Source organism: Saccostrea echinata, unplaced genomic scaffold (assembly GCF_033153115.1).
Source record: "Saccostrea echinata isolate AGI-Se365-2 ecotype Australia unplaced genomic scaffold, CSIRO_AGI_Sech_v1 ptg000029l, whole genome shotgun sequence".
In the NCBI taxonomy this organism is placed as follows: Eukaryota; Metazoa; Mollusca; class Bivalvia; order Ostreida; family Ostreidae; genus Saccostrea; species Saccostrea echinata.
Window position 1 is genome coordinate 2,649,338 of NW_026889778.1, and position 27,471 is coordinate 2,676,808.

General features: G+C 33.3%; 1 protein-coding gene across 12 annotated transcripts in view; it reads right to left on the reverse strand.

Annotated features, from left to right (window-relative positions):
- Positions 1 to 7,302: 7,302 nt before the first annotated feature.
- The window catches only part of LOC133195464 (tubulin monoglycylase TTLL3-like), a 32,185-nt gene continuing 12,016 nt past the window's right edge, over positions 7,303 to 27,471 (reverse strand). For 7 of the 12 annotated variants that reach the window (XM_061331308.1, XM_061331309.1, XM_061331306.1 and 4 more), the window contains 16 exons: positions 26,957 to 27,105; positions 25,215 to 25,425; positions 24,938 to 24,993; positions 24,717 to 24,845; positions 20,941 to 21,055; positions 20,240 to 20,620; positions 19,735 to 19,877; positions 19,208 to 19,269; positions 18,814 to 18,965; positions 17,545 to 17,640; positions 17,048 to 17,306; positions 16,699 to 16,804; positions 15,754 to 15,768; positions 14,586 to 14,733; positions 12,834 to 13,643; positions 7,303 to 8,870 (listed from right to left, as the gene is read on the reverse strand). In XM_061331308.1, coding sequence (XP_061187292.1) covers positions 8,350 to 8,870; positions 12,834 to 13,643; positions 14,586 to 14,733; positions 15,754 to 15,768; positions 16,699 to 16,804; positions 17,048 to 17,306; positions 17,545 to 17,640; positions 18,814 to 18,965; positions 19,208 to 19,269; positions 19,735 to 19,877; positions 20,240 to 20,620; positions 20,941 to 21,055; positions 24,717 to 24,845; positions 24,938 to 24,993; positions 25,215 to 25,425; positions 26,957 to 27,105 — 3,353 coding nt within the window. In that variant the 3' untranslated portion in view covers positions 7,303 to 8,349. Of the gene's footprint in view, positions 8,871 to 11,220; positions 11,452 to 12,833; positions 13,644 to 14,585; positions 14,734 to 15,753; positions 15,769 to 16,698; positions 16,805 to 17,047; positions 17,307 to 17,544; positions 17,641 to 18,813; positions 18,966 to 19,207; positions 19,270 to 19,734; positions 19,878 to 20,239; positions 20,621 to 20,940; positions 21,056 to 24,716; positions 24,846 to 24,937; positions 24,994 to 25,214; positions 25,426 to 26,956; positions 27,106 to 27,471 lie in introns of all 12 variants that reach the window. The other 5 variants (XM_061331315.1, XM_061331310.1, XM_061331311.1 and 2 more) reach the window with 5 other exon arrangements.

Below are 27,471 nucleotides of genomic sequence, written 5' to 3' on the forward strand. Positions count from 1 at the left end.
GATTGTCTTTTCCAAAATGAATGAATTTTATGGCCCCTTGGTCATTGGTTCTGGTGTCAGAGGGGGGCTCTAATGATTATATAGTGAAAATGCATGAATTCCTTGATTATCTTCTCCTGCTCCTGGATATGAAACAAATGTACTTTTTGCATATCTATGATGAGAAAAGGTTCGTCTTCCAAAATTGTAAATTTCATTGCCCCTGGATAAGGGGTTCTGGTGTTAGGGTGGGGCTATATTGACTATATAGTGAAAATGCATGAATTCTTTGAAATTCTTCTACTCTGTTCCTGGGTATTATGCTGATGATCTATGTACATAGTTATGATGAGCAAGGTTCCATCTTCCAGAATTGTGAATTTCAAGGTTACTTGTCAGGGGTACCTGGAGGGGAGGGGCTCTAGTGATTATATACTGAAAATAAATGAATGCTTGGTATTAATCAAAAGCTATTTGCCTTTTCTAAAATTGTGAATTTTTGTGCCCCAGGGTAAGGTGTTCCTGTGGGGTGGGACACTATTTTTTATTGATTATTCCTGATTAGATAAAATGCATTTTTCTTTGTTCCGCTACTCTGCCTCTGGGTATTAAGTAATCCAACTAAGCATGCTAAGTGTATAGTTATAATGAGCAATGGCGCCTCTTTCAAAAATTGTAAATTTCATGGCCTGTGGGTTAAAACACGAACAAAATTCGATTGTTGGAAACTTGTTCCATGATACTCAGGTGACCTATTAGGCCCGTGGGCCTCTTGTTCTAGTAAAATATCCAGATATTAAACAGATGTGTCATACTCTGTGGTATCTTTTTTTTTTCAAGTTCACTGAGATAGAACGATTCGACTTATGAAAGGAAGTAACTATTGTTAACTGATAATACGTCGTCGATATATCTAAATGTCGAGTTGAAGGCCACAGCAAGTGTCTTCTTTTTTTCATGTATAACTACAAACATTGATGAGATATTCAGCAATGAATAAATCTGCAATATGTCCACTAATGAAAAGTTAGTTTTTGAATAAATTCTGCTATATATGAATTCAAAAATAGGTCTAGTAATAACGGAGCTCAATTGGTACCCAAGGAAATTCTTACAGATTGTTGGGAGACCTGATCTCCAAAAACTACATTGATATTGTCAATCAGGAAGGCATTTTTTTTATCAACTTCAGAGTACTGTAGAATCAGAATGTTTTAAACAATATAATTTTGCAAATGACCAATGACAAGGTAAGTAAATTTAAGAGTTCCATTTTTATTTAAAAAGCAGCTGTCTATGAAGCCAAAAAGCCTGCACTTTAATTTATCGTGGGAATGGTTGTAGAAAATGTTGATGTTATTGATTTTGGTACAATTTTGTGATTTCAAATTTTCTAAATGTTCGTTAGTGTTTTTAAGAATCCACATCTGATTAATACCACCTCTCGAATATATTGTTGTACAGTACTCCTGAAGTTTCCCTTCACTGCTGTACATATTTTAGTGAGAAGTAAAGAAAGAAGTTTGATGAAACATTTACTGGAAGCCACTTTGTATCTTTGTAAGGATTTTTATGAAGTTTAGGTATGCAATATAGGTATGGTAGTTCAAATTCATTTTGATTGTTGGGAATATTCAAAATATTTAAAACTGACACATGATTTTGAAGAATTTCCTATATCGGCGATGTTTTATAGATTAACAATATTCATTTTCATTCGTAGTTGATTTGATACGGCCTACTAACACCACAGCATGTTCTCGTGCAAACAATTTCTAAAACGAGGCAAGATGTTGGTAAGTAAGTTGACGAGACAAGGTATGTAAGACATCAGAGGTGGGGTCAGGTGCCATGGAGGAGTGAGCATCCCCTGCCGACCGCTCACACCCGCCGTGTGCTCCTTGTCACGATTGGGAAATAACGGGAAAAATCCGTCGACAATTCAGTGTGTAAATAATGGCCTAAACAATTTACATGAAAAACATTAGTCAGCATTCGACAGATTCTATTTGCCGAAAAGGTCACTGTATCGACCAAAGAACTTGCAAAATGCTGACTTTAAACAAGACTATTGATATCCTTGTTTTATCAACTTGTTTATCAACAGCTTGCTCGATTTAGAAACTGTTTACACGTAGAGCATCGAACCAACTAGAAGACACAAACCCAAGGCGCAGGCGACAAGGGAGCACCGCTACATAAATAAGAGAAGTTGAAGATAGAAAAAGTTGAATCTATGTAAGAGTTTATTGTCCTCATGATCAGATATTTCCGTTTGCCCCGTCGTGGCAGGGGGCACACGGAGGTTGTGAGCAGATGACGGGGGATGCTTATTCCACCATGCCACCTGATGCCTCCTCTGATGTTTTTAGTGGTCCGTGTTTGCCCTGCTCCCGATTTGCATTTTTTTAATAGACTTTCAATGGACTTTTGATTACTGTTTGTTATCTGATATTTCATTCCAGACTATGCAAAGGCACAGGACATCTGATGTTTCTCCTCCACAGCAGTTACAATTTTTGTAAGGAAAAAAGGTTGGTGCTTGGTAGAACATTTGCTGGACCCGACATTGTAAGGCTTTTTGTAAAGTTTAGGAATCCAATGTAGGTAAGATAGATCAAACCCCACTTTGGTAAAAATATGTGATCACTTTATTATAAATTACAATGAAGAGTGATGAATATTCTCAAATATGTGCACTTGGATAAGTTGCACTTTCGTGAAATATTCGTGAAATATTACAGCTTTTCAGTCACTTTCAGGTACAGTAAGATACGATGAGTCGGTTTAGTAGAAAGAAATCTATACGTAAAATAACATTGTCTAATACAAACTTGGTACCCACGACATGAGATAGCCAGTACACATTATGACGTCATATTATGACGTCATTGTTCTTTACTACACAAGATTATAATGGACATCAACAAAATGCTTCGGCGTAAGGGCATGCTGTATTTTATTTAACGGAAATAAGTTTTATCTAGAAGCAAAATATTCCAAAGATTGTCGGTATTTCTGCACAAATATCAACAGCTCATTTGTATCTATACTTATAGATTAATATTTTTTTGCAAATAAACTCCGAAACGGGTGCACCACAGTTCTTAATTACTCCTCTAACAATATACTGTATATAAGATGATGTCCGTAAACTATATTTAGATTTCACTCCCATAGTAAGTATCGTACATTAAATTAAAAGTCTACTTTCATTTTCTGTAAAACAGCCATGAAATAGGAAAAAACGTGAGTACGGTGGTGTTTCCGGTTGGCGGATCTAAGTTACTAGCAATTTTTAATGAAACTGACAACAAGCATTTATTTCATAAAACGTCATCACTGAATCATTCAATCAAAACTTGAATTAAATGATATAAAAGAAATATGTTGTGATAACCGATTAAAAAGGGAAATGTGCTAATTATTTTCGTCATTCACCGATCTTAATATTGACGGAAGCTTCTAGACCATCATATAGCATCGAGCCCGATGTTAAAAAGAAAAAAACGAGGCGATTACAGCTGTATGAACATAAAAAAAGCTTTTGTTTGAATGATCATTGAAATAATGGTAAATCATTGATAACACTATAAGTTGTGAATATACTGTATTTATCTATCGGAAGACTATTACATATATGTGGAAGGTTTTCCTAATAAATTTATCGGTAACATCGTGGCAAGGAACCCGAAGTACAATTTGTACTTCGTAATAAACTTGCTTACATAAAAAGAGAAAATTGATAAATAAAATATTGTTCAAATACAATTCAATCTATAAAATGTTGTGCTTTAATCAATACATTTCAGGGTTTTTTTTCTGAATACAGTTTTTTGTATCAAATACTCGGCCTATTCATAGAGCGTTAAAAGCTTCTTTTTTTTTTTACAGTCTCAGGTACTTGGGTTATTGATATGTAAAAAAGTAAAGTACATTTTTTACATATTAATAAGGTACATACATATTTATAAACCAACACCCAAGTACCTATAAATTTTAACCCCCCCCCCCCAATCAATTTAACAGTTAAAATGTGCATATTTGCTTATTTCGCTGCTTTTATCCTCGACGAAAATGAAATAAGAGTACAATATCCATAACATAGTATTACATGTTTCAAAATAAACGTCAATTAATGAAATCTTTATTTTTCAAGCTTTTACAAAAAAAGGGGGTGGGGTGGAGACGTACATCTACTTCATGCAGGATTTTGAACAAAGTATTTCTTCCTGCTATAAGCCTGTAGGCTGTCAATAGAAACTACAATATATTTTCTGTCGGTAGTGGTATAAATTCAATTCCCCGCGCTTGCGAGGGATTTCATCTAGTAATTTCCATTTGTAAAGTTTTAAGTTGAATCAGGGTAAAATGTACAGTCCGGTATAAGTTTCTTCATATTCCGATCAAATGAGAAAATGCCTAGGATTTGTGCAGCAGTTTTATTAATCCTCAGAATATTATTCTTATCATTATACAATTTTTATGTTAAATTAAATTGGGTAATCCCTTGCGCCGAAGTCGTTTTGTTGATGTGTTTTAATACCTCCTGTAGGTAAGAACAATGACGTCATAATATGACGTCATAATGTGCACTGGCTATAACATACGATGGATACTAAGTATGCATAAGAAAATAATTTAATTTTGTTTGTATTCTAGCTTCTGATTGGTTAATATCCAAAAAGGAACACAAATTATTTCTGTATAACCTGGTTTGGTATGGGGACACCCCCCCCCCCCCCGACAACCAGCTGAATCGTCTGTATCCATGCAATCCTCTCATTTCCAGTCCTCGGGATTCATGGAAAATTCCAGATTTAATGAATGTACCTTTAACTTCAAACAGTAACTTGGATCTTACCACATGTAAACAAAACAACATGGCTCCTAGGACTATGTATCAGTTTTTACCTCCCCTCGCTTTCCATCACTTCCGTTACTAGGGTTGTATTATTGAGCGGCAAATTTGAACTAATAAAAAGCAACGAAATATTACACCCACAGTTGTTTAATGATTTTAGAATTAAATTATAAGGAATGACTCTTATTCTTGGCCAAATTATTCGAGTATAACCTGGTTTGGGTCAGTTTACGCTGTTTTATAATCCGCTTCGCGGATTATAAAGCGTAAACTGACCCAAACCAGGTTATACTCGAATAATTTGGCCAAGAATAAGAGTCATTCCTAAAATAAATCAAAACTTTCTCTGAAAAATAAATATACCTCTCATACATTTTTATTAGCTCATTAGCATAGAAACGCCTATACCTAGCCTAAATTCACATGCGATTAATAAGACATTGTCGATATATAAAATTGTTATATCTTCAAACATTGTTTCCTAAATGAATCTATGCTAAAAAAAACCCAAACATTTCCAATTTATTCTACGGAGAGGTCCAAAGAAGAAAAATAAATCGATGATATACCGCAGAGCGAATATTGGACCTGTGGATGAGATATTATACCGTTAACTTCACACCATGGGTGGAATCAGCTATATCTTGTTTGCATCCGCTGGTGTTCGACAGTCACGGAATTGACCGATTTTAAACCGCTGGTGTTCGACATTCACGGAATTGACCGACTTTAATCCGCTGGTGTTCGACAGTCACGGAATTGACCGATTTTAAACGCTGGTGTTCGACAGTCACGGAATTGACCGACTTTAATCCGCTGGTGTTCGAAAGTCACGGAATTGACCGACTTTAAACCGCAGGGCGGCAAAACGAAGTCCTCATGAAAGCCAGCATAATATATGTCACAAAAAAGAGAGAAAAGGTATAACAAACATTTATTGACTGTTCTCTCGGGCAAAATGCGTTTTGCCAACCCCTAACGGCCTCAAGCAAATAGTTTGGTTCTTGGGTCCGACAAAACGCATGCTGTCCTCTAACCCAGTTAATAATTGTATAATGTTTAATTGAAGCCCAAAGCAGTGAGTTCTTTTCCTGTAAAAGTCTTCAACAATGAAATATCCATTGATCTGAATGTGATTATTATCATTTCTATTTTTCTTGGAATGAAATATGAAGATAACGAATAGTAATAAAGCTAAAAGGTCCGTTGAAACAATACAAATTGGGAGCAGAGCAAACGCGGACCTCTAAAAACATCAGAGGTGGGATCAAGTGTGTAGATATTTGATATCGCTATCAATGATGTACAGTATTCTTTACAATATAATCAAGTAAACAGCCACAGTTATTAGTTTTCATGCAATTAAAGGAGAGTGATAGCAGTAAAATGGCTATGTTGATTTTGTCCTCCTTATTAACATATACTCAAGGAAATACCTCTATAAAATTGTCTTAACTCAAATTATTAATAAAGAATCTTTGAACAGTGTTAATTACAGTACCAGATTATATTTCACAAACTTTCTATAATTAGGTTAATATAAAGGTATATCTTAATATCTTTTCACTTTATTTTTAAATATTTACATTTGCAAATGTTTTCTCTCATATAACACTATTAAAAGCAACGCGTATCTATATCCGTATAAACACGGGTTCCTCGCGTCATAAACGTTCGTAATTTGTCAGTGACGTCATAAATGGTCGACGTGCAAACAATGGATCAAACACGTGTCGTTGAATTTGAAAAATAAAACATTTCACGCAATAAAGACTATAGTCAGGAAAATATAAAATATGAATAAGTCATAAATGTAAATATAAGTAATAATGTATCATTTTTAAACATCTATCAGGATATATAAATACGGGTTGGGCTTTATGGAATTTGATCTCGTGACCAACCCGTATTTATATCCCGATAGATGTTTAAAAATGATGCATTATTTCTTAAATAAATAACACTGCATTTGATGGTGATAACAACTTATTTTAGAAATAAATCACATATTCGGATTTCTTAAAAATAAATCGCAAAGGTATCGATGTTTGTCACATATCATAATCGTTTTCCCATTTTATTAATCTGAAAAAACAGTTGTACTTAGGGGCTAAAATGACTATATCTAGGATCTATTTTTCTTAAATTGCTAAAACATCAAAGTATTCAGTTACTTTAATATAAATCATATAAGGTACCAATTTTGATACACAAGATGCGCATTTCGACAAATAAAGTCTCTTCAGTGATGCTCAAGCCGAAGTGTTGGAAATCCAAAATATTTAAATAAAAAGACTTGAAGAGCTGAAAAAAGGTGATAGAGACTGGAGCCAAATATGTCGAAGGATCAGAGCTATGACTTTAACTTGGCTTTAACCTAAATGATAAAAACCAACACACTTTTCTACAGAATGACTGCATCCGTTGTTCTTGAATATTGGAAAAGAAACAAAAATACGTACATACCAGCAATTTATTTTTTTAAAAAAAAACATTAAAGATACTTTCCTATAAAAATATTTCATCAGATGAAATATCACAGCATTTTATGAGCAGAAATCATCAGAAATGTGTTTTCTTAAACTTCATAAGTTTTCGTCTCTAATTTGTTTTTTATCATAGTAAATTTAAGTTTCATACATCCTTAATTTTAAATGGATATATATTCACCCTTTCACACATTATAGATTTCAAATCAATTTCACACATATTACCAACAAATGGTGCTATATATAGAGGTAAATGCATTTTAAGGTGTACAACAAATGATAAAAAACAAGCATTTCACAAAAATAATAACAAATAAAATCTATAACAAGCAACAATTCAATGAAAATACTTCTAAAATTCATATAAATAATATAAAAATGCAGTATATGAAATTTAAACATATGACATGATTAAAAAATGTGCAATTTATAATTATATCACAGTTTTTAATATTAAAATTTTAAAAAAAATGTTTTTTTTAAACGTGACAATTTTTTTAAAACATCACATGTAACATGGTTTGTACAAGCTTATTTGTTTAATAATGTGTCTGCATCGATTGAAAAATCTTCATCATTCTATACTTCATATAGGATCAAAGCTTCAGCGGAAAGGATTTCAAACTAATATTTACCTTGATTTTTTCCAAACACTTTAAATCATAATTTAACATTGAAATAAAGATTTTCACACCTAGCTGCTTTAAAAAGGGCAACAAAAAGGTATCTATGACAACAGTAAACGTTCCTTCCTATTTCTTCCTCTCCTATTGTATTAGTATTAAATACAGTGAATTGTTATTGTCAAAATAATGTTAGACTAATTAATGCAGTGTACAATTAAATAGGGGTAGAATGTAATAAGCAGATCAAAGAAATAAAGTGTGAAGTCAGTGTGCAAGGTGTCGTACCGGCGACTGTTCCCGTTTTAATGGAAAATATTTCACTTTGTTATAAAATTATTTTCTAAAACCTTCCTAAAGTCTGCAATGCATTATGTCAACAGTGTGTAATCCATTATCTGTTTGTGACTCCATGTGACGTAATAGACAGTGGATTGTGAACTTGTGACGTGTCAATAAACACAGCAGTCGACGCGTTCACGAGCGGTAACTCGTGACACTGTATGGAGCGCCGCCCTATGTACCGCCGCACGAGCCTCGGCAGCGGATTGGTAGCAGACGAACTTACTGGCGTCACTGGCCGCTTTATTCCACCATCTGTATAACGCAGAAGCATCTTCTCAGCTCTAAGCGTAGTCTGCATGCCACTAAGATTGCTAGCAGAGTTCAGACTTCCAGACGACCTAAGCGAACAGGCGGAAGCGCTGGGAGGGCGGGGTGAGTAGCTGCTCTTTGGTCTGGTGGGGAAACCCCGCGCCGCGCGGTAGGATTCGCTACTGGTATATCCTGGAGGAATAACAAGGCTATCAAGTTTACATTTGCATTGCGGATTGCTGTTATCAAGGTGTAAATTCATTCCATTGCCACACTCGACACAGGTACGCCCCCAAGCACCATCGATTAGCGGACTCAAACCTGTTAAAATATTAGAACACACCAAAGTCAAAAAAAGGTTAGTGAAACGGTAAAACACGACACTTATATGCTTATGTATCTGTAAGCATTTCAACATTTACATGAACCAGGAATATCACTGTCAAATTTATAGATCCGTAAAAATTGTGATGAACCATTACAACATTTTATATTGTTATGTTCAGTAATAATTAATATGACGTTAAATATCACAGTGATTTTAGATCTTTTCGTTATATAAGGATGAACAGCTTTGTACACATAAGCATCGTAGGTCGTATAAAAAGCATCAGTTTTTTTTTTAATTAGTTCCATTAGTGATTTTAGGTATTCAATAAAAACAAAATCAAATTAATCATCAAAATATCGTTAATCAAGTAACTGCATTTTTTTTTTAATTTCAGACATTGTTAAATAAGAGAATAATAGCTTTTTTAATACTGTAATAAAAATATCATCCAATAGTGTTTATATAAGGCAGTTTTCTGTCAGTTTTCATATTAAATGATATACATTTCATTGAAATGACTGTATTCAAATATTAAATTACCGTTGAATAAGATTATTCCAATAGTAAATGATATACATTTCATTGAAATGATTATATTGAAATATTAAATTACTGTTGCATAAGTTATTTTTGCATTAAGAAACATGAATACCAGGGACCTGTATACACAAGTATATATGTCCCTGGAAGTACAAATAATATCAGTAGAAAACAAGCTAGTTACGTACGTATTGAAGCTGATTAAGTTGGCAAAGACACAACATTGTAAACATATGCAAAATAAATATAACCCATGCAGTTTTATATTCTTTTTCAAACTTTTATATAAAGAAAGATTATTACCAAATAAGGAAGAGGATTTTAAGAAGAGCAAGAGATGCATGCATGCACAGGAAGAGGAAGTTGACAACAAGCAAGTAGAGGGCGCTCCAAATAAGTAGAGGGCGCTAAAGCGGCAGAGAGCGCTCCAAAATGTAGAGAGCTTTCATATATATATTTTGGGGTCGCTTAATTTGAAAGAATATATCAATAAAACAGAACTAAGTCCTTTCATTTAATTATAACTTTATAAAATTAAACTGATTTATACATACATGTATATATATTTTGGTTATGCTTTCTTTGTTAGACATAGTTTTAAACTTGAAATTAGAGATAATAAGCCGTCATTCTTGAGGGGTAGGGATACGTAATGTAATGCTAAGGTATAAACACGAGTGAAAGCAAAAAAGAGCCAAAAAAAAAAAAATGATCTAAGTAACGAAAAAAAGGTGCCAGATAAATGTAGTTAACTTTTAAAATTTACAAAACCTCAACCAACATAATTAAATAAAGTGCACAACCATGGCACATGATACACTCGTCAAACATTGGTCAGTCATCAGATTAAACAGATGAGAGTTGCATGTGTTGGAGTCTCACAATAAAAGTATTATATTATACAATAAGTTAATATTGAAAATAAAGACTAGCCAACAAGAACTATTTACATTTGACAGCTGCTATTCATTTCAACAAAGGGACCAGATTCTTCTGTGCAATTCCCGAGAGATAAAGATAACACCTGTATGGTCACTGATGCTCTAACAGGGATGATTTAGACAGTCTTCTTACACTAAACTCATTAATTAATCTCTAAATTAAAAGATGAAATTTGTCTCTAATATAAAGTCATGAAACTAAATATTTATTTTCTTGAATTAACGTTTCGTCATAAGGTTACTGCAATACTCTTACATCGCTAGGGATTGTGTAACTTTAGAAACATTTTTTTTTAATTAAAAGACACAGTAACCTTTTTGTAGAGTGCGACACACCCTCGTCCTAAGATGCATTATCTGACCAAGTTTTATGATTCCTAGACTTACAATATATCATCTTAAATATAGGTCACAGCGACCTACTTTTAGTTTGCGACAAACCTTCTAGGCTTCTATGAAAGTTGTATCAGCTGATATAGTTTGATTATTCTAGGCCTCATAGTCTTAAGTTATGAACCAGACATGAAAACGCTATGAGATAGAGACGGGTGGACATGAATGCCATACCATAATTTTTCCTGTCTTAAGAAGGACGTATATGAAAAATAAATAATCTTAAACAACAAATAGAACAATCTTGATTTGTAACAGTTAATAAAAAAACAAATTCAAATAAATTCTAGATGAAGATGCCAAAAACTTTTGTTCCGCATGAAACATATTGCTGAAAATGAACTACGCAGTGTTAGTAACATAAAAGATAGGAATGCAATACACAACAAATAAAGGTGAACATGTAAAAAAAATAAATATGACACCATCACCAAGTGAGACTATAAAGCAAAAGGCGATAAAATACCGTGAACGGGTGAAAGAAAAATAAGCCCCTAGTCTAATCCCTGAATTTGGTTTATGACGTTAACCTTAATGACAGGAAGCTTTTGAATCATGACATATGGTGAAGCTTTAGTCATGTTCAGTTTGACGGGGTTCCTAGCATACTGTGGGAGGGAAAAAAGACGTCGGCTTGTGATGGTCTGATGTGGCGGGCTCCCCAAACCGTTCATGGTCTTTCTACGTCTTCGTTTGCCTTCAAAAAGATTTATTTTTTCATTATCAAACTGAACCTAGCTGTAATATTAGTGATGTGTACTTTGAATTTTTCTTGTTGTGTGTCTCATTATTTAGAACTTTTATGATAGATTTTCTCATTGAAAAAATAATATTGGCGTATGTATATGTGTAATCACAATGGTAAAGTCATCAAATGCCACGCATGTCATGGGGTCAAGGTTCAGAGGTGAAAGTGCATTAGTCTTTAAAATGATGATGTACGGCAATGTCCCATGCAGCACACGTGGTCTGATGTGTAATGGCACTAAAAACTCTCCTTCTATCAACAGGCAAGCAATTTTCTGTTCATTCTTATTCATTTTTTTTTTTAAAAAAATACATTTAAAATAAACTACTCAAAATCGAATCAAATCTGAATTGAAATCAAGTTAAATGTACACATATAATTTGTGCCATATAAAGAAACTTCATATTGCAGTAAATATGTAAATAATGATAATAATTATAATAATTTTTTTTTAAAAATCTTAATTTGTTCTATTGATGATAGGATGTGTTAGTACATGTACTATGTCACATTTAGACAACTTTTATTAACATAGTTAATCTTTTGCTTTCTATTTAATTAGTATCTAGTTGCAAAATAATGTGAATTGCATGGGACGATGATATCATGCATATTAATGAGAAGAAAATTGAAGAATTAATGACAGTCTAGCACACTTGAAAGACAAGACAGTATCACGTGACTTTTCCCTGCAAGTCGACCAAACGCCATGTGTAACGCCGTGAAGTAAAACACTCAACGGACCAGGAACTTTCAGCCAGTGCATGCATGCAAAACTTGTCCTCCTTCTTCAAACTTAACTCGAGAGGAAGACATACAGTCATTAAAAATGTCATAAATGTTAGCACTAACTTTAATTTATAAAGATTTAGTAATATTAGTATCGTTTTTAAAATTTATAAGTATTAATTGTATAAATCGTTTTTTATTTTTTTTTTCTGAACTTTTTCTTGATATGTTTTCTTCTAGCTTATTCCTAGCCTATTTAAATCCGTCCTAGCAGGCTGACAAACCATGCAGAGTTATCTGTTACCATTAGATATAAGATACTGGCGTGATAGCAGGACGGAAGCTTTCTTCATTTTCTCTATTAATACTGAAATACTTTAGTTTTGGTGCCTGGTTCTGCAGTCCCTTAAAGCTCACATTTATGCTAGCATAGGGGACCCGGGGGAACTTAATCATAACTTCGGGTCGTTTACAATAATCCTTTTGTTTTCGGATCTGATGCCCCAATGGCCTATGGACATGGGTTCGCTTTTTTGAAGTGCGGGGAGGCTTTTTAACAGGGAGAGCTGCCAGGTTGTATAGGCTCTGCACATCCCCATTACCTTTGGTTATAGCACCGGCCAATGATATTGAAGGAGGAGCCGGGTTTGCTGGCTTGATGGTCTGAAGGTCAGTCGACTCTACGTTATTGACAGCTAACGTTGGACGATCGAGTTTGTCAATGTTGGGAATCGTGTAGTTGTTAGAGACAGATGAACTGGAGACCATCTTTTTACCAGCCCATGCACTGCAGCTAGAGATGGGCAAAGAACCTGACTTCTCAGCCTTTGGGAAAGCCAGAGGTTGGGACATGGAGACCTGACTACTGTTGTCCTTTTCTTTGCTCTCCTTGCTATTTTCCTTCGTCTCCTTGCTGTTCTCCTTTGTCTCCTTGCTGCTTCTGCCGCTGGATTCTGAGTAACAACTAGAGTGACTAGAGGACGGTGTGACTTGGTTTTGATCATTTTGTGATTTGTGATGACTAGTCCTTTTTTGTGTGTTATATTTGTGCGGATGATCCTGACTTTCGCCTGGCGCGGACTTACCCTTCGCTGGAGCACTATTGGATGCATTTGTATTCTTGTGACTTGCATCAAAATTTTCGCTTTGAGGTCTCTTGGTTGTTGGTGGTGCTGGCTTGAAGCTTAGTTCTTTGCTCTCTGTACTAAATGCAGGAGGTTTCCGTGGAGAAAAGTAGGCATCATTATCCAGGCTTTTTCGTACATTGTTAAAGCCAAATGGTTTTCTCACTGTTTGTCCCTCAACACAGAGGTTGGTGCCTATGTAAGGGGGAACAGTCACCAAAGGCTGTTTGAATGCTAGCTCAAATCTCCCTATATCACAATTTCGGTCGTATCGCCTATCCACCACAACTGAAACAAATACCACCTCATCATCATTTTTTCATTAACAACATTTTGTGCAAAGGAAAATAACTGAATACTGGTACTGTAATAAGCAGTATCCAAGTTGAAACTTTCTACATATGAAGAAGCTCATTATACACACCTGTCTTTTAACTTAAGACATGATATTAATAACAAAGGGGCTTTTTTGTTTTTCACTATGAGAGGACATCATTATAACTATAAGAAACTGAATAGAAAGTGGACAAGTAATCACCTTTGATGGAATCCTCTAACACATTAGTACACTAAATGATAAATGGACAGGTACTCACCTTTGGTGGAATCCTCTAATACAGTAGTACACTAATGACAAGTAGACAGGTACTCACCTTTGATGAATCCTTTGAACCATTAGTACACTAACTGATAAGTGGACTGGTACTTACCTTTTACAGAATCCTCTACACATTAGTAACTAGATAATAAGTGGACAGGAACTCACCTTTGATGGAATTCTTTAACACATTAGTACACTAAATAATAAGTGGACAGGTACTCACCATTCATGGAATCCTCTAACACATTAGTCCACTAAATAGTAAGTGGGTAGATGCTCACCTTTGATGGAATCCTCTAACACATTAGTACACGAAATAATAAGTGGACAAGTACTCACCTTTGATGGAATCCTCTAACACATTAGTACACGAAATAATAAGTGGACAAGTACTCACCTTTGATGGAATCCTCTAACACATTAGTACACGAAATAATAAGTGGACAAGTACTCACCTTTGATGGAATCCTCTAACACATTAGTACACGAAATAATAAGTGGACAAGTACTCACCTTTGATGGAATCCTCTAACACATTAGTACACGAAATAATAAGTGGACAAGTACTCACCTTTGATGGAATCCTCTAACACATTAGTACACGAAATAATAAGTGGACAAGTACTCACCTTTGATGGAATCCTCTAACACATTAGTACACATACGCCGAGTTATCTCAGTACTACTCTCCATACTAGGGCTGGAGTTGATTTCTATCAACCAGGGACGGTAGTCCTCAGTCAACATGAAATCAGCACCATATAATTCAAACGACGACTGTTAAAGAAAGATAAGGCCAATCAATTTCGTTCAGAAGAAAGATAACTCCAATTCATTGTCTGACAGACAGAAACATCTTTACATATTGGAGTCAGGTAAAAAAACGATTCTTAAGAATTCAATAGATTCCCTAAATTGCTACTTATTTGTTAGAACAGTTATTGACAAGCACATAACTAAATTCTTTTTATGATTTCACTTCACATTATAATGAATTAATTGTTATTTCTATACACACAGTGATTTTTTTTCTGTTTTATTATTCAATTCTTTGTGCACACTCTTCGTAAAAAATTAAAAGCATTGATATCGACCTAAGTGCAATTCTACAAATGTGATATCTTTGACAGCTGATGAAAGTTGTAATAATAAGATATTACGTGTTCACCATCAGCAGCATACAATATCTCAATTCAATAAATAATAACTAATCTGCAAGAAAAAGTCCTTTTTAACCTAAAAATAATCACATTACAAAAAGAATAAAAGAAACTAGAAATACGTCCATAGGACATGTATGGCCTGCCTAAGGGAACGTTTGTATTTAAAATATGAAAAGAAAATGTACCTTTTTCATTGGTCTGAGCTTATATTAAAAGGCTAGGAAAGAAGGGACCTTGTATGAAGTTTGACTGAAACATCTTGAAAAGTGAGGTAAGGTTCGAAATTATGGTTCGACTGAATTGCTGTTACCAATTCCCACCAAATAAAGTTTAATGAAAATATCTTTAACAGATTCTTTAAACTGAACTAAAGGAAAAGTGGTTGTGTGACGGATGAACAGAAAGAGGGACCGAAGAATGGAGGGATGGAAGAATAGAAGGACGGAAAGACGGAAAACAGGCATGAGTAACGAGTAACACTGTATGCCCTGGTCATATTCATGGCATAAAAAAAGTAAAGTCCTCATTTCTGGATGGACAGCACTAAGAATATATAGAACAGAATCTAGGAAGGTGAAGTTTGAAAAGCCAGGTTTCTTAAATAAATGTCCTTATACGTGCTGTGACAACTCACCTTAAATGTGGAGGGCTAAAACATAGAATAGGTGCTACATAATAGGTGTCAATCCTATGTATCTAAATTTTGTGTTCATCGAATTATTTAGCAGTAAATTATCATCATGTCATCTCGAAACAACCAATTTGATTTTCAACTCGTAGACAAAAATAATTTATTTAAAAAAAATCAATGCAATATGCAGGCTCTTAAAGATATATTTTAACTTTAAATCTCAGATTTTCCAGCAAATGGCACAGGATTGACATACAAACTGCAGAGAATGTCAACAACCACTCAGAGTGTTTGAAAAAACGTGTCACACTAAGGCATCTTAACATATTGAATGTGATCTTAAATTCCATCAGGTGTTAATACAAAGATGAATATCCTAACGAATATGAGGAATGGTTGCCAAAATGTTTAGATATTAGTATACAATTATTACTGGATCAAGAAAGAGGAATGCACTGTTGAGATGAACTTCAATAACTAAAGCCCTTTTTTTCACATTATCAAGTATGGAAGCATAATTCAAACATGTTGAATCTGTGGGGCTGGTGCAAGCCATATTTTTGCAATTCTACACCGGACAAACACCTGTTATTTTATTGAATGGTGAAATATGGAAAATTATTTATTCAGACTGAAATTTCACTGAGCTTTAAAAATATATATACTTTATATTGAATAAACATAGTATAAATACTCTATATAAAACCACATAGTCACTACTGTTATCAAAGTTCAAATTTTTAATGGTCAAAAAGACACCGGATAAAATGAATCTTATATTTTGAACACAAACAAAATTATAATTTATACCCAAACAGTGCCCTGCCCCGTGTTAATTCCATCAAAATTCCATAAAAAAGGTAAGTTAAAAAGTTGGCCACTTCACTATTTAAATATTCCAGTTAGGTGAGAACTTTATTCTTACATGAAAATTAATAAGGGTATTACCTTTCTGTATTCAATGACATCTTGTGTAGACAATAAGGCACAAATTATGGCTTTTTTCATGCCAGGGTAGATCAAGTCTTCCCACATATTACCATGACCCTGGCCTCTGAAAAGTAGTAAGCAAAGATAAAATATTACCTCCTTATAAATAGGTATTTGCATACTATAAAAAAAACCCAAGTTTTACTGTTCTAGCAATTTTCTAATTTGTTCGTTTCTTTTTCTATCTCCTTAGCTTTTTTAGTATTGGTCCAGGTCTATCTTATTTAATTAAATGAAAACAAGAGTAATTATATTTCTCTACAATCCCCAATGATTCCTGTCATGTATAAATAATTTAACGTCTTACTTGATGTAGTCTTGAAACTGCTCATGAGTCCACATGTTTTGTGTGGGCAGTAGTGGATGTCTGGGACCGTTTTTATAATATTTTTGGATGGCATTGTTGGACAGATGAATGGACTCATCAAAATCATCGAGAGTGTACTCTTGTGAACAGAACCTGAGGTAGCTGTCCTGGTAGAACCAGATGGTTAGAGGGTTCCAGTCCGTGACAAGGAACCACTGACGAATGTCAAACTTACAGTTGTATATCAAAAGTGGTCGCTCTGAAAACACAATAATTAATGTGATAATAACTGTATATCTGTTGAGCTGCACGTTTAAATTTTTTGTAGACCAGTTAAATTTTTTTAGCAATACACTAAAATAAACTTTTAAGATTTTTTTATTCACTAAACTTCCATTGCACATTTTTAAACTAAATTTACAATGCATGATTGCAATTCACTTTTAATTTTTATTTTTAAAATATATAACGCAGCATTCCTACACATCCTTACTTACCCATATATTTTTGCACAACATATTTGTTGTCTTTGCGTACCACTTGACTACTGACTAATTTCAACATGTCCTCCAGTTTATCATAACACACAATTCCTAGAGCAAAGGAAAATCAGATGTAAATAACCAAAATTATGGGATCAATTCACTACCAATATAAATATTATTATAAAGACCGCTGTTCAGAGATGCCAGCATACAGCAACATTGAAACTGATCTTAAATTAACAATTGCAACAACTTGGAGAGGGTGATCCTCTGCTCAACGAAAATGGAGATAAAAATAAAACTAACAAATTTAACATAATACAGAAAAATTTCATATAAACAAGAGGTCTGAATGCCACAACGTAGTAGTGTTGGCTTTGCTGTTATTTGGAAATTTGTTTAAAAAGATTTTTTACCAATTTATTACCATGAAGAAATTTTGACCCCATGTGGCCTCTTTCTAGCCATGAGAGGTCATGTTTTAACCAAACTTGAATCCATATAAAATGGGATTCTTATTTATAACTGTGAATGTTCGCAATAAAATTACAGAATTTAAAATCAAGTCACATATATATCTTCAACCAAGAATTCAAATCCCCATAAACGATATGAATATTTTTTCCTCAAACAACGCAAATTTGACCCCACAAAGGTGTTTTAGAGTATCAGACCGAGTATAATTAATGTGCCCTTTGCGTTCTGGAGATTTTAAATTTTTTTCTCTAACGCAAATATTGTAAATATGATCCAAGATTTCATCCCTTGCTGTTCTTGTGGAGATTTTTAAAGATCTTTATATATATATATATATATATTCCCAAGTAAAACTTTTCTCCCACACAGTAGCACAGTAGTCTGAGCTATGGACAATGTCATTTGAATTTTCAGTATTTGAAAAAGATTTTGCTAAGTTTCTTCTTGTTCTTTGGAAGATTTTAAATGATAATTGATCCTATTTAATTTATTGCCTTCTCTTGATTATCTCTTCTTGGATTTGGCATGGTCTTCAAATGGATGAATTTGAATTTCCTTTATCCAATTGATACATTGTGTCAATTTGACTGAAATTAGCCCACTGGTTTTGAAGGAGAAGGAATTAAAAATGAGAAAAGTTTACAACAAAGTTATTTACAACAACGATAGACAATAGACACTGAATGAACTTTGATCAGAAAAAAGATCAGGAGTGTCTTAGACTGAGTAAGTTAAAGAATAGAAATTTATCAAAGTAATCCCTATTATCTGAGGGTCAGTCCTACATGTATGTCATTGAGTTACCTCTTCCTCTGGATTTGGCTCCTGGTTTAACGATCCAGATATTCTTATGTCCATCCATTTCAAACTGAGGCATATTGAGTTTTAGATTGTATAAAAGCCTATCTACTTCTGCTAACATACTACCAGACACATTGGCTATAACACCACCATCACTGTAGAGATACATATACAAAAATTAGTACTGCTCACTCTCAAATAAATAAATTATTTTATATCATAGAGAAATAAACTGATATGTTTTAGTGGAAAAAGATAATTCAAACATTAATTAATATTAAACACTTTAAATATTGTGGCAGGGAGCACAGAAAACTGTCATATTTAAACCGAAAATGATCATGATAGACAACTGGATTCATTATTTGGGAAGCAAAGTTAAGAATAAAGAACTCACTTTACAAGCTGATAATACCACTTCAGAGTTTCATCCCACTGTTGTTGTGTTAATTCATGGGGCTGGAAAAACAAAGTAGTCAGGTTAAGGATTATATGTAACTCCTCTATAAAAGTTAATTTTTTGAAAATCTATCAACATGAGCTTCAACGACATATAGCAAATTATTTTATGATTTGGAAGAATAGAAGTACAGCTGGACGATCAATTTTGACCCAGAATTCGAAGGGCATAACTGAAATAATCACTTTATATAATATATATATTTAAAAATTTAGAATCTGCTCAATATTTTCAAATTGAAAAATAAGAATGATACAGCCTCAAATATTCCCTTCTTTAGAACATAACAGGGGCAGAAAGTATTCTACAATACTCCAGATAAACTTTGATATTTTTCTAACTCTCTGATAGTGTTTATTAAAAATATATGATAAATACAAGTATGTGGAAACTTAAAAATAAAATTGTTGAGAAATTTTGAAAATTCATTCATACTCAAAATGTAAATGGAATTGGAAGCTTACATCATTTAAAACATCTATATCATCATGACTTCGCTCCTCTATAAATTTATCACATTGCTTCATTGCTCTCTCTAGACACGTTATTGGGACCACCACCTTCTTTTTCTTCTTCCCTCCCTTCTGTTTTACAGAACGACTTGTTACTGTAACAAAAAATGATCATTACTTAACAGATTAGAATACGAAAAGACGCAAAACTAATTTATTTTGAAAAATGACTTGATTTTCCATTTTATACATGTAACATTATATATATCTTCTGATTACAATACCTGGTGTTTTAGCACTCTCCACAGGTCTGATAATTATATATATCTTCTGATTATACCTGGTGTTTTAGCACTCTCCACGGGTCTGATAATTATATATATCTTCTGATTACAATACCTGGTGTTTTAGAACTCTCCACGGGTCTGATAATTATATATATCTTCTGATTACAATACCTGGTGTTTTAGCACTCTCCACGGGTCTGATAATTATATATATCTTCTGATTACAATACCTGGTGTTTTAGCACTCTCCACGGGTCTGATAATTTCAGGTGTCTTCTCTTTAGGTTTATTTCCCTTGTTTTCAGCTTCCAATGTTTTCTGTTCTAACATTTCTAATCGTTCTTTAGCGTGAGCACAAACATTTCCAGATGATACACCTGGTTTAGACCGAGTACACTCGGGGTTAGTACAAACAAACTCCTCTTCCTTTTTATCAGAATTTGAGTCATTTTTCTCACTATTGTCTCCGTTTTTATCCGTTTTCTCGGATCCGGTATCTTTTTTCTCCTCTCCGTTATCTTTATTTTCCTCTTCCTCAGGAATAATTTCATCTTTATATTGACTAGATATTATCTTTAGGATATTTACACACATAGTAAGCCTGTAATCATCTGGAATAAAGGAACAAGTTTTACAAATTTTGTTTACTGCAGCATTGAATAATTATTGTCCAGTAAGAAAAATTCTGTACAGCTTTCTGCAATTAACTATTACATTTTAGGAAAGTATACATCTCAGCTGAATCCAGAAATACTGCCCAAGTATGAAAGTAAATACATATTTCTCACACACACGTCTGATTTTGACATGAAAGATTCCATGTATATCATTATGTCCTGATCTCTAATTGTAAAAAACCTTAGAATTTACTCATATTTTAATTAGATTATCAAATAATATTTAATCTTATAGGTATGATTAAGAGATTTACCAATGAAGGAATTCTTCTCCTCCTCATGACTAAGGCGATAACATCGTGGATAGAAGGTGTCTGGGTCTGAATTATCAAACCAAGGAACATTCCTCATGTTGATACATAATCCAACCTACAAAATTTACTGAATAATCAAACCAAGGGACATTTCTCATGTTGATACATAATCCAACCTATAAAATAAAACCAAGGGACATTCCTCATGTTGATACACAATCCAACCTACAAAATCACACCAATGAACATTCCTCATGCTGATGCATAATCTAACCTACAATATCAAACCAAGGGACATATCTCATGTCGTTACACAATCCAACTTACAATATCAAACCAAGGGACATTTCTGATGTTGATATATAATCTAACCTACAAAATCAAACCAAGGTAGATTCCTCATGTTGATACATAATCCAACCTAAAAAATTTACTGAATTATCAAAACAAGGAACATTCCTCATGTTGATACATAACCTAACCTACAAAATCACACCAATGAACATTCTTCATGTTGATACATAATCCAACCTACAATATCAAACCAAGGAACATTCCTCATGTTGATACATAATCCAACCTTAAAAAGGTCCACTTTTTTTCAAAAAAATAAATTTCAGTTTATTTTTTCAAATCTAGTTTTGAATTCAACATAAATATGTTAACTTTTGTTATTTATATTTCAAAAGTTAATATGAGATGAATTCACACCGTAGCTGATACATACTTGGATGTACCCTCAGATCCGTTAACATTAGGCTTATGGGAAAATATAAGAGGGTGGCATTAATAAATCGATGTTTAGAATATGAAGTACATGAGGGACATTCACCTAAATTTGTTCAGTAATTAGATATACTCTGCACACTAATTTCTTGAAATATGATGAGTGTCGCCTGTGCACTTCATATCCAAAAATTAAAAATTGCATAAAATTTGCATATCTAAAATTAGAAGCTCCTGGTTTCTTGATCTGACTCTGTGTTAAAATACTAAACCAAAAGTAGCACATTATTTTTTATTCAAAGAATATTCTCGATTATTTTAACAGTAGAAAACATTATCGTATCTTTTTTTTCATTTCGATACTTTTTTTTGTCGCCGACGTATAACGTTAATGTCACATTTTTAGCTCACCTCCTCGAAGTTGGGGGAGCTTTTGTAATACCGTCTGCACCGGTGTTCCAGGTAAAAGTTTTAGAAGCAGATTTTTTTAAAGTATATCTATGCTCTATATTAATCAGAGTCACCTGATCTAGCGTGTTTCCTTGTCACCACTCACCAGTCGGGTTTCTGATGCTGGATTTTTAGTCAAAGAATGTCCAGGTAAATGTTTTAAAAGCAGGTTTAAGTTTTTGGAGCAGTGCAGCTGTAAGAACTTGTTGACCAGACTTGCTTCATGATGCATCTACGGATGCACACTACTAGATTGCTCCAGATGCTGGATATGACCTACATTTCCTTAATGAGTGAGCAGGTTAAAGATTTTGAAGCGGGTCTAATTTTTATGTAACTATAAGCCCTATCATGACCATACTTGCACTGAAGATGCATCTAGAATTGCACACTACCAGACATGGTTCAGATGCTGAATCTTTCTTACATTTTCCGACTAACTGAACAAAAAATAAGTTTTAGAGCAAGTCCATTCCTTAAGGTTATTTATCATGCATTTTTACAAGAAAGTAAAAAATATAAATATTTTTGACTTTCTTGTATAGAAATTCAATATGCCAGAGAAGCGCCCATATATTTTCGTGTGGTTGACATAGGGAACGTGGGTTGTTTTAAGTCTGGATGTCTAGCGCATATGTCTGCCTGATTAATGATTAAACACATATCTTTGGCGTTTACACATGTATTTCGAATTGAGCGCTGGTCTAGCAAATCATATATAATGAATTCTAAAACGCTCTAAATGAGAAGTGACAAGAGTTTGGTGAAGCAACTTAAGTATCTATGGAGAGTTGGGAAGCGAGAGGAAATTATAGTCCTGGCTGGGATTCTCTCTGTTATGCTGAAAACATAATGCAGATCTATGTGAGCAAATACTTTTAAGTTCCATAATGAAAAGGAAACACTTTTTTCCTTCATTTTGGCTATTCACATATTACGTATCAGGATAAAATATTTTTGACTGTAATTAATATTATTCATATTATCAAATACATTGAAATATACTGAAGCCGGTAGGTGCTACGTAAAAAAAAAAATATTATATGGCGGCCGCCAGATAAGTTTCTGGTCGCCGCCAGTTATTTATGTGGTGGCCGCAGGAACACTATTTGGCAGCCGCCAGAAATATTTTTCTAGCGGCCGTTGAATAATAATGTGACGGCCGCCAGATAAAATATTTTTCATACCTTGCACCTACAATGTACTGGCTTACGTAGCATTAGGATGCTTTTAAATAAACTTTTTATTAATATGTATGTATATTATTTTTTAATCTTTTTATTTTAAAGCATTTTATTCAATTTCAATTTTATGATATTAAGGTATATTTTTATAAAACATGTAGTTGTATAACCTCATTGATGAAAATGTATTGCATATACCTGTATAACGTTTTTTTACGTTTACTATCTCATGTCTACATATCTTTTCATTTGCATTTTTCGTATGGGAAAATGTTAAATATTGATTATAAAGTATATGTATAAACTGTCAATTTATTATGATGTTAAAACTTTCGAAATATGTTTACGTTTTATAAGTTCAATTCATCCTCTTTTAAAGAAAAGTAACATTTAACACACCAGAAAAATATTGCACCTTTAAAAAACATTCGCATAAGATAAATACCATTTTCCGTAAAAAAAAATTGTTGAAATTGGTTAACTTATGTCTTTATTCATATTTATCCTATTCCATTTACGATTCTGACGGTTAAAAAAATCCACTTTCCCCCTATAAAAATGTCTACTCCAAAAATATACGAAAGGAGGTATACTGGAATTTTCAATTCACGTGACCGGAAAATGCGTAACATAAATTATTTTCATATTTTTAGGAAGATTAGGAGTTTTTCTACAAAATATCAAAATTTCATAAAATTTCGTGAGGGGCGGAAAACCAGTTTTACCGAAACCCCCTTTATTGAATCATCAAACTAAGGAAAATTTCTCATGTTGATACACAATCCAACCTAAAAAATTAACTGAATTATCAAACCAAGGTACACTTCCCATGCTGATACGCAATCCAACCTACAAAATCAAACCAAGGGACATTGCTCATGTTGAAACATAATCCAACCTACAAAATTTAACACTGCTTTAATATTTACAAGCTTATACCACAGATTGCTATAGACAAGTTCATCACGCTTTTACAAGATCAAGATGCCATTGTGACATTGCAGAAAACAGTTGTGATATGAGATACTAGAAAACAGTAACGAGGTGAGATTTAATTAAGAACAGCTATGATAAGACATTTTAGTAAAAAGTTAGAAGATTAATCGAACCCTTTTAATATGACATTCTACAAAACAACTATGATATAAGATTGCAGAATTGTAGATTGTAATTATGATATGAAACTGTAAAAATACAGTTATGATAGTATAATTATGTATAAAACAGCTTTGATATGAAATTATAGAAAACATTTATAGGATAAGATTATAGAAAACAGTTCTGAAATGGCATTCTATTAAACAGCTATGATATGAGATTGCAGATAACAGTTATGATATGAATTTGTAGAAAACAGCCATAATATGAGGTAGAAGAAATTAGTTATAATTTGATTTTGCATATAACAGTTCTTACCTTTGTTGTAAAGGAGCCTGCCTTCACATAGTGGTTCACCATCTGGTCCTTGGTTAGAAACCTGTAGTCTACAATATCTCTCTTCAACACCCAGATAAATGTGGGGTTGACATTCCTCACAATCCGAGACTGAAAAAAAGACACGCAGATTTCTAGTCAAACACCTTCAAAGCATGGCAGTTCTTCTAATCCACTATATAATATATAGGATGTATACATACCATTATTCCATATATCCCATCCTCTTCTTCCCATGGTGGTATCTTAGGTTGATCATCTGTAAGGAGAAGGGTTAAAATTCACAAATGTTCTATGGCAAAAAAAAAATTAACAATCAAGTAATTCCCTTCTATCAGCAGCATTATCATGAAATGTGAAGATTATGAGAAATCAAAGTAATAGATTTCTATCACTGCTACCATTAACATCATCCTAACAATTAAAGTAACAACTTACCAATAACAACTTCATTATCATAACATTTGAGTAACAACTTACTATCGCTATCACCATCATCATCATCGTCATCATCATCATCATCGTCGTCATCATCGTCGTCATCATCGCTATCATCAGCTGTTTTACGACGCTTCCTTGGTGTTTTCTTTGGAGGAGTAGACATTTTGTAGAATTTCTCAACCCAGCCTCTTTTGCGAAGACTTTGTCTGATGGCATTGTATCCTCCTTGGATAGTGAACACTTTCCGGTTCTGTTAAATAAGATTTTAAACAGCCAAATAAGTCAATTATTCATCAGTAGAAAAATACATTATTGGTAAGTATCATTGCCTTCATCATAAAAATCTATGTGTTGCAGATTACCTACAGATATCTTTTTATTTAATTTTGAGAATAAAGTTTTCTTCTTTCACAGTCAAATATTTCTTTGAAAAATGGATAATCCAAGCTATATTTCTCCATAAAAATGAGATTGTTAAAGAATGTTTCATTCAATACCCATATCAAATTAATCTTTAACTATAGAGTTTTTATCACAATATCAAACCAAACAAGTCTAAATGTTATACAATGTTTTAGAAATTTTTTTACTCAGAAAAAATATCACTATTTTAAGCAGGAAAGTTAGATAAAATGAACTTTCTATACAATGTTTCATACAGTGCAAAATTTGAGTTTCAATGTGTTATAAAAGAAGCACAAAAACTCAAATTTAAAGTCAATTATCGAAAAATAAATGAAATCTGAAAATATTAACGATCATTGCAGTTTTTCTTAAAATTTTCGAATGACCTTTTACATCAGACTTGCGATAGTGACTTCAGATTTCAAACTTCCTAGCTTCATATTAAATGATTATAATCGACAAAATTACCGCCAGTATCATTTTCACTTGTAACAAGATTTGAAAACTTTGCTTTATTTTCATTCATATTCAATTTTTTAGGAATACAAAATGTACTGAGATAATTGCTAGGGAAGACAAATAGGCTACAAAATGAGTTCATGGAAAGTACTTAAGATTTGTGGTATGAGATTCTTCAGTTAAAACCTCACGCAAAAACTTCATATATTTTGTGAAAAAAGGCTACAGAATTTGCTGCCTTATAACAAGATTTTTTATATCCTTAGGTGGAGCATTGTGTGCAGTCTTTAATGGCATTCATAAAAATCCCCTTATAACTTTGATTTCCTTAATTATAAGCAGGTTCTTCATGACCGAGTTTTACTGTATTGGATTGAGAAGTAAATATTTTTACTTGTCGATCACATTTGCAGAAGGCAACTTTAATTTTCTTTTGTATGCTTTTCAGAGATTTTTTGAAATACTACGATTTTTGATGACATCAACATGGATTTTAGACCCAAAATGAAATTGTAAATCATTTATATTCAGATATTTCTTTTCAATTTAACCTTTTGAATGAATCAATTCTTAAATATTTGATAACTAAAACACATCTGAAAGTCTGCTTCCATGAATGCTTTATTATCAGATTAAAAGATAAATCCAATATCCCGGCTAGAAATCATTTCCCTGTCAGAGATACCGATACAATATATCAATTTTTGCATCAATTATTCAAGATAGACTATTGCAATGAATCAGCCACCTTGATTCTTTATGACAGCATTTTATCAACAACAAAAAGCCTGCTTGGTCCGTGTTTCATACAGCCATGTCTCCTAGTCAATAGCTATCAATTGATTCTATTGCTATTTATAAGTTGTTGTTACTTGTAATCATAATCTCTCTATAACACTGGCGGACACCCTGCCTACCTTTATGGCCTTTTCTGCCTGCTCTTTTGCTGCCTTCAGACGATCTGTGCTTGAATTAATGTTGGTCAGTTTCCGGGAGATTTTGGGTCGTCCCAGGGAGGGCATGGTCTTACTGCGAGACAAGGACTCTGACACTTCGCCATCCAAATCTATTTATCCCCAAAAATTCATAGTTAGATAAGTGACACCTTGAACCAAATTCTAATTTATATTGATTTCTTGTTCCATAAATATTAAAAGTAAGAGAATCTGGAGATTTACAACTGTCAAGTTATAAATGATATTGGACAACGGGTTTTCAAAGCATGCACTTAGTAAATGTGTAAAGAACATCAATAAAGTTAACTGAACGATAACAAATTAATATGATTGTCTTGAAAGGTGAATATTAAGGCCATCAAGAGGTTTTTCCATCCTGTTTAATTACGTTACTATTCCAGACCTTCTGTGAATATTTGAAAGGTATATCTTAACTTGTACTAGGTAATCTAAGAACTATTACATATTAGATTAAA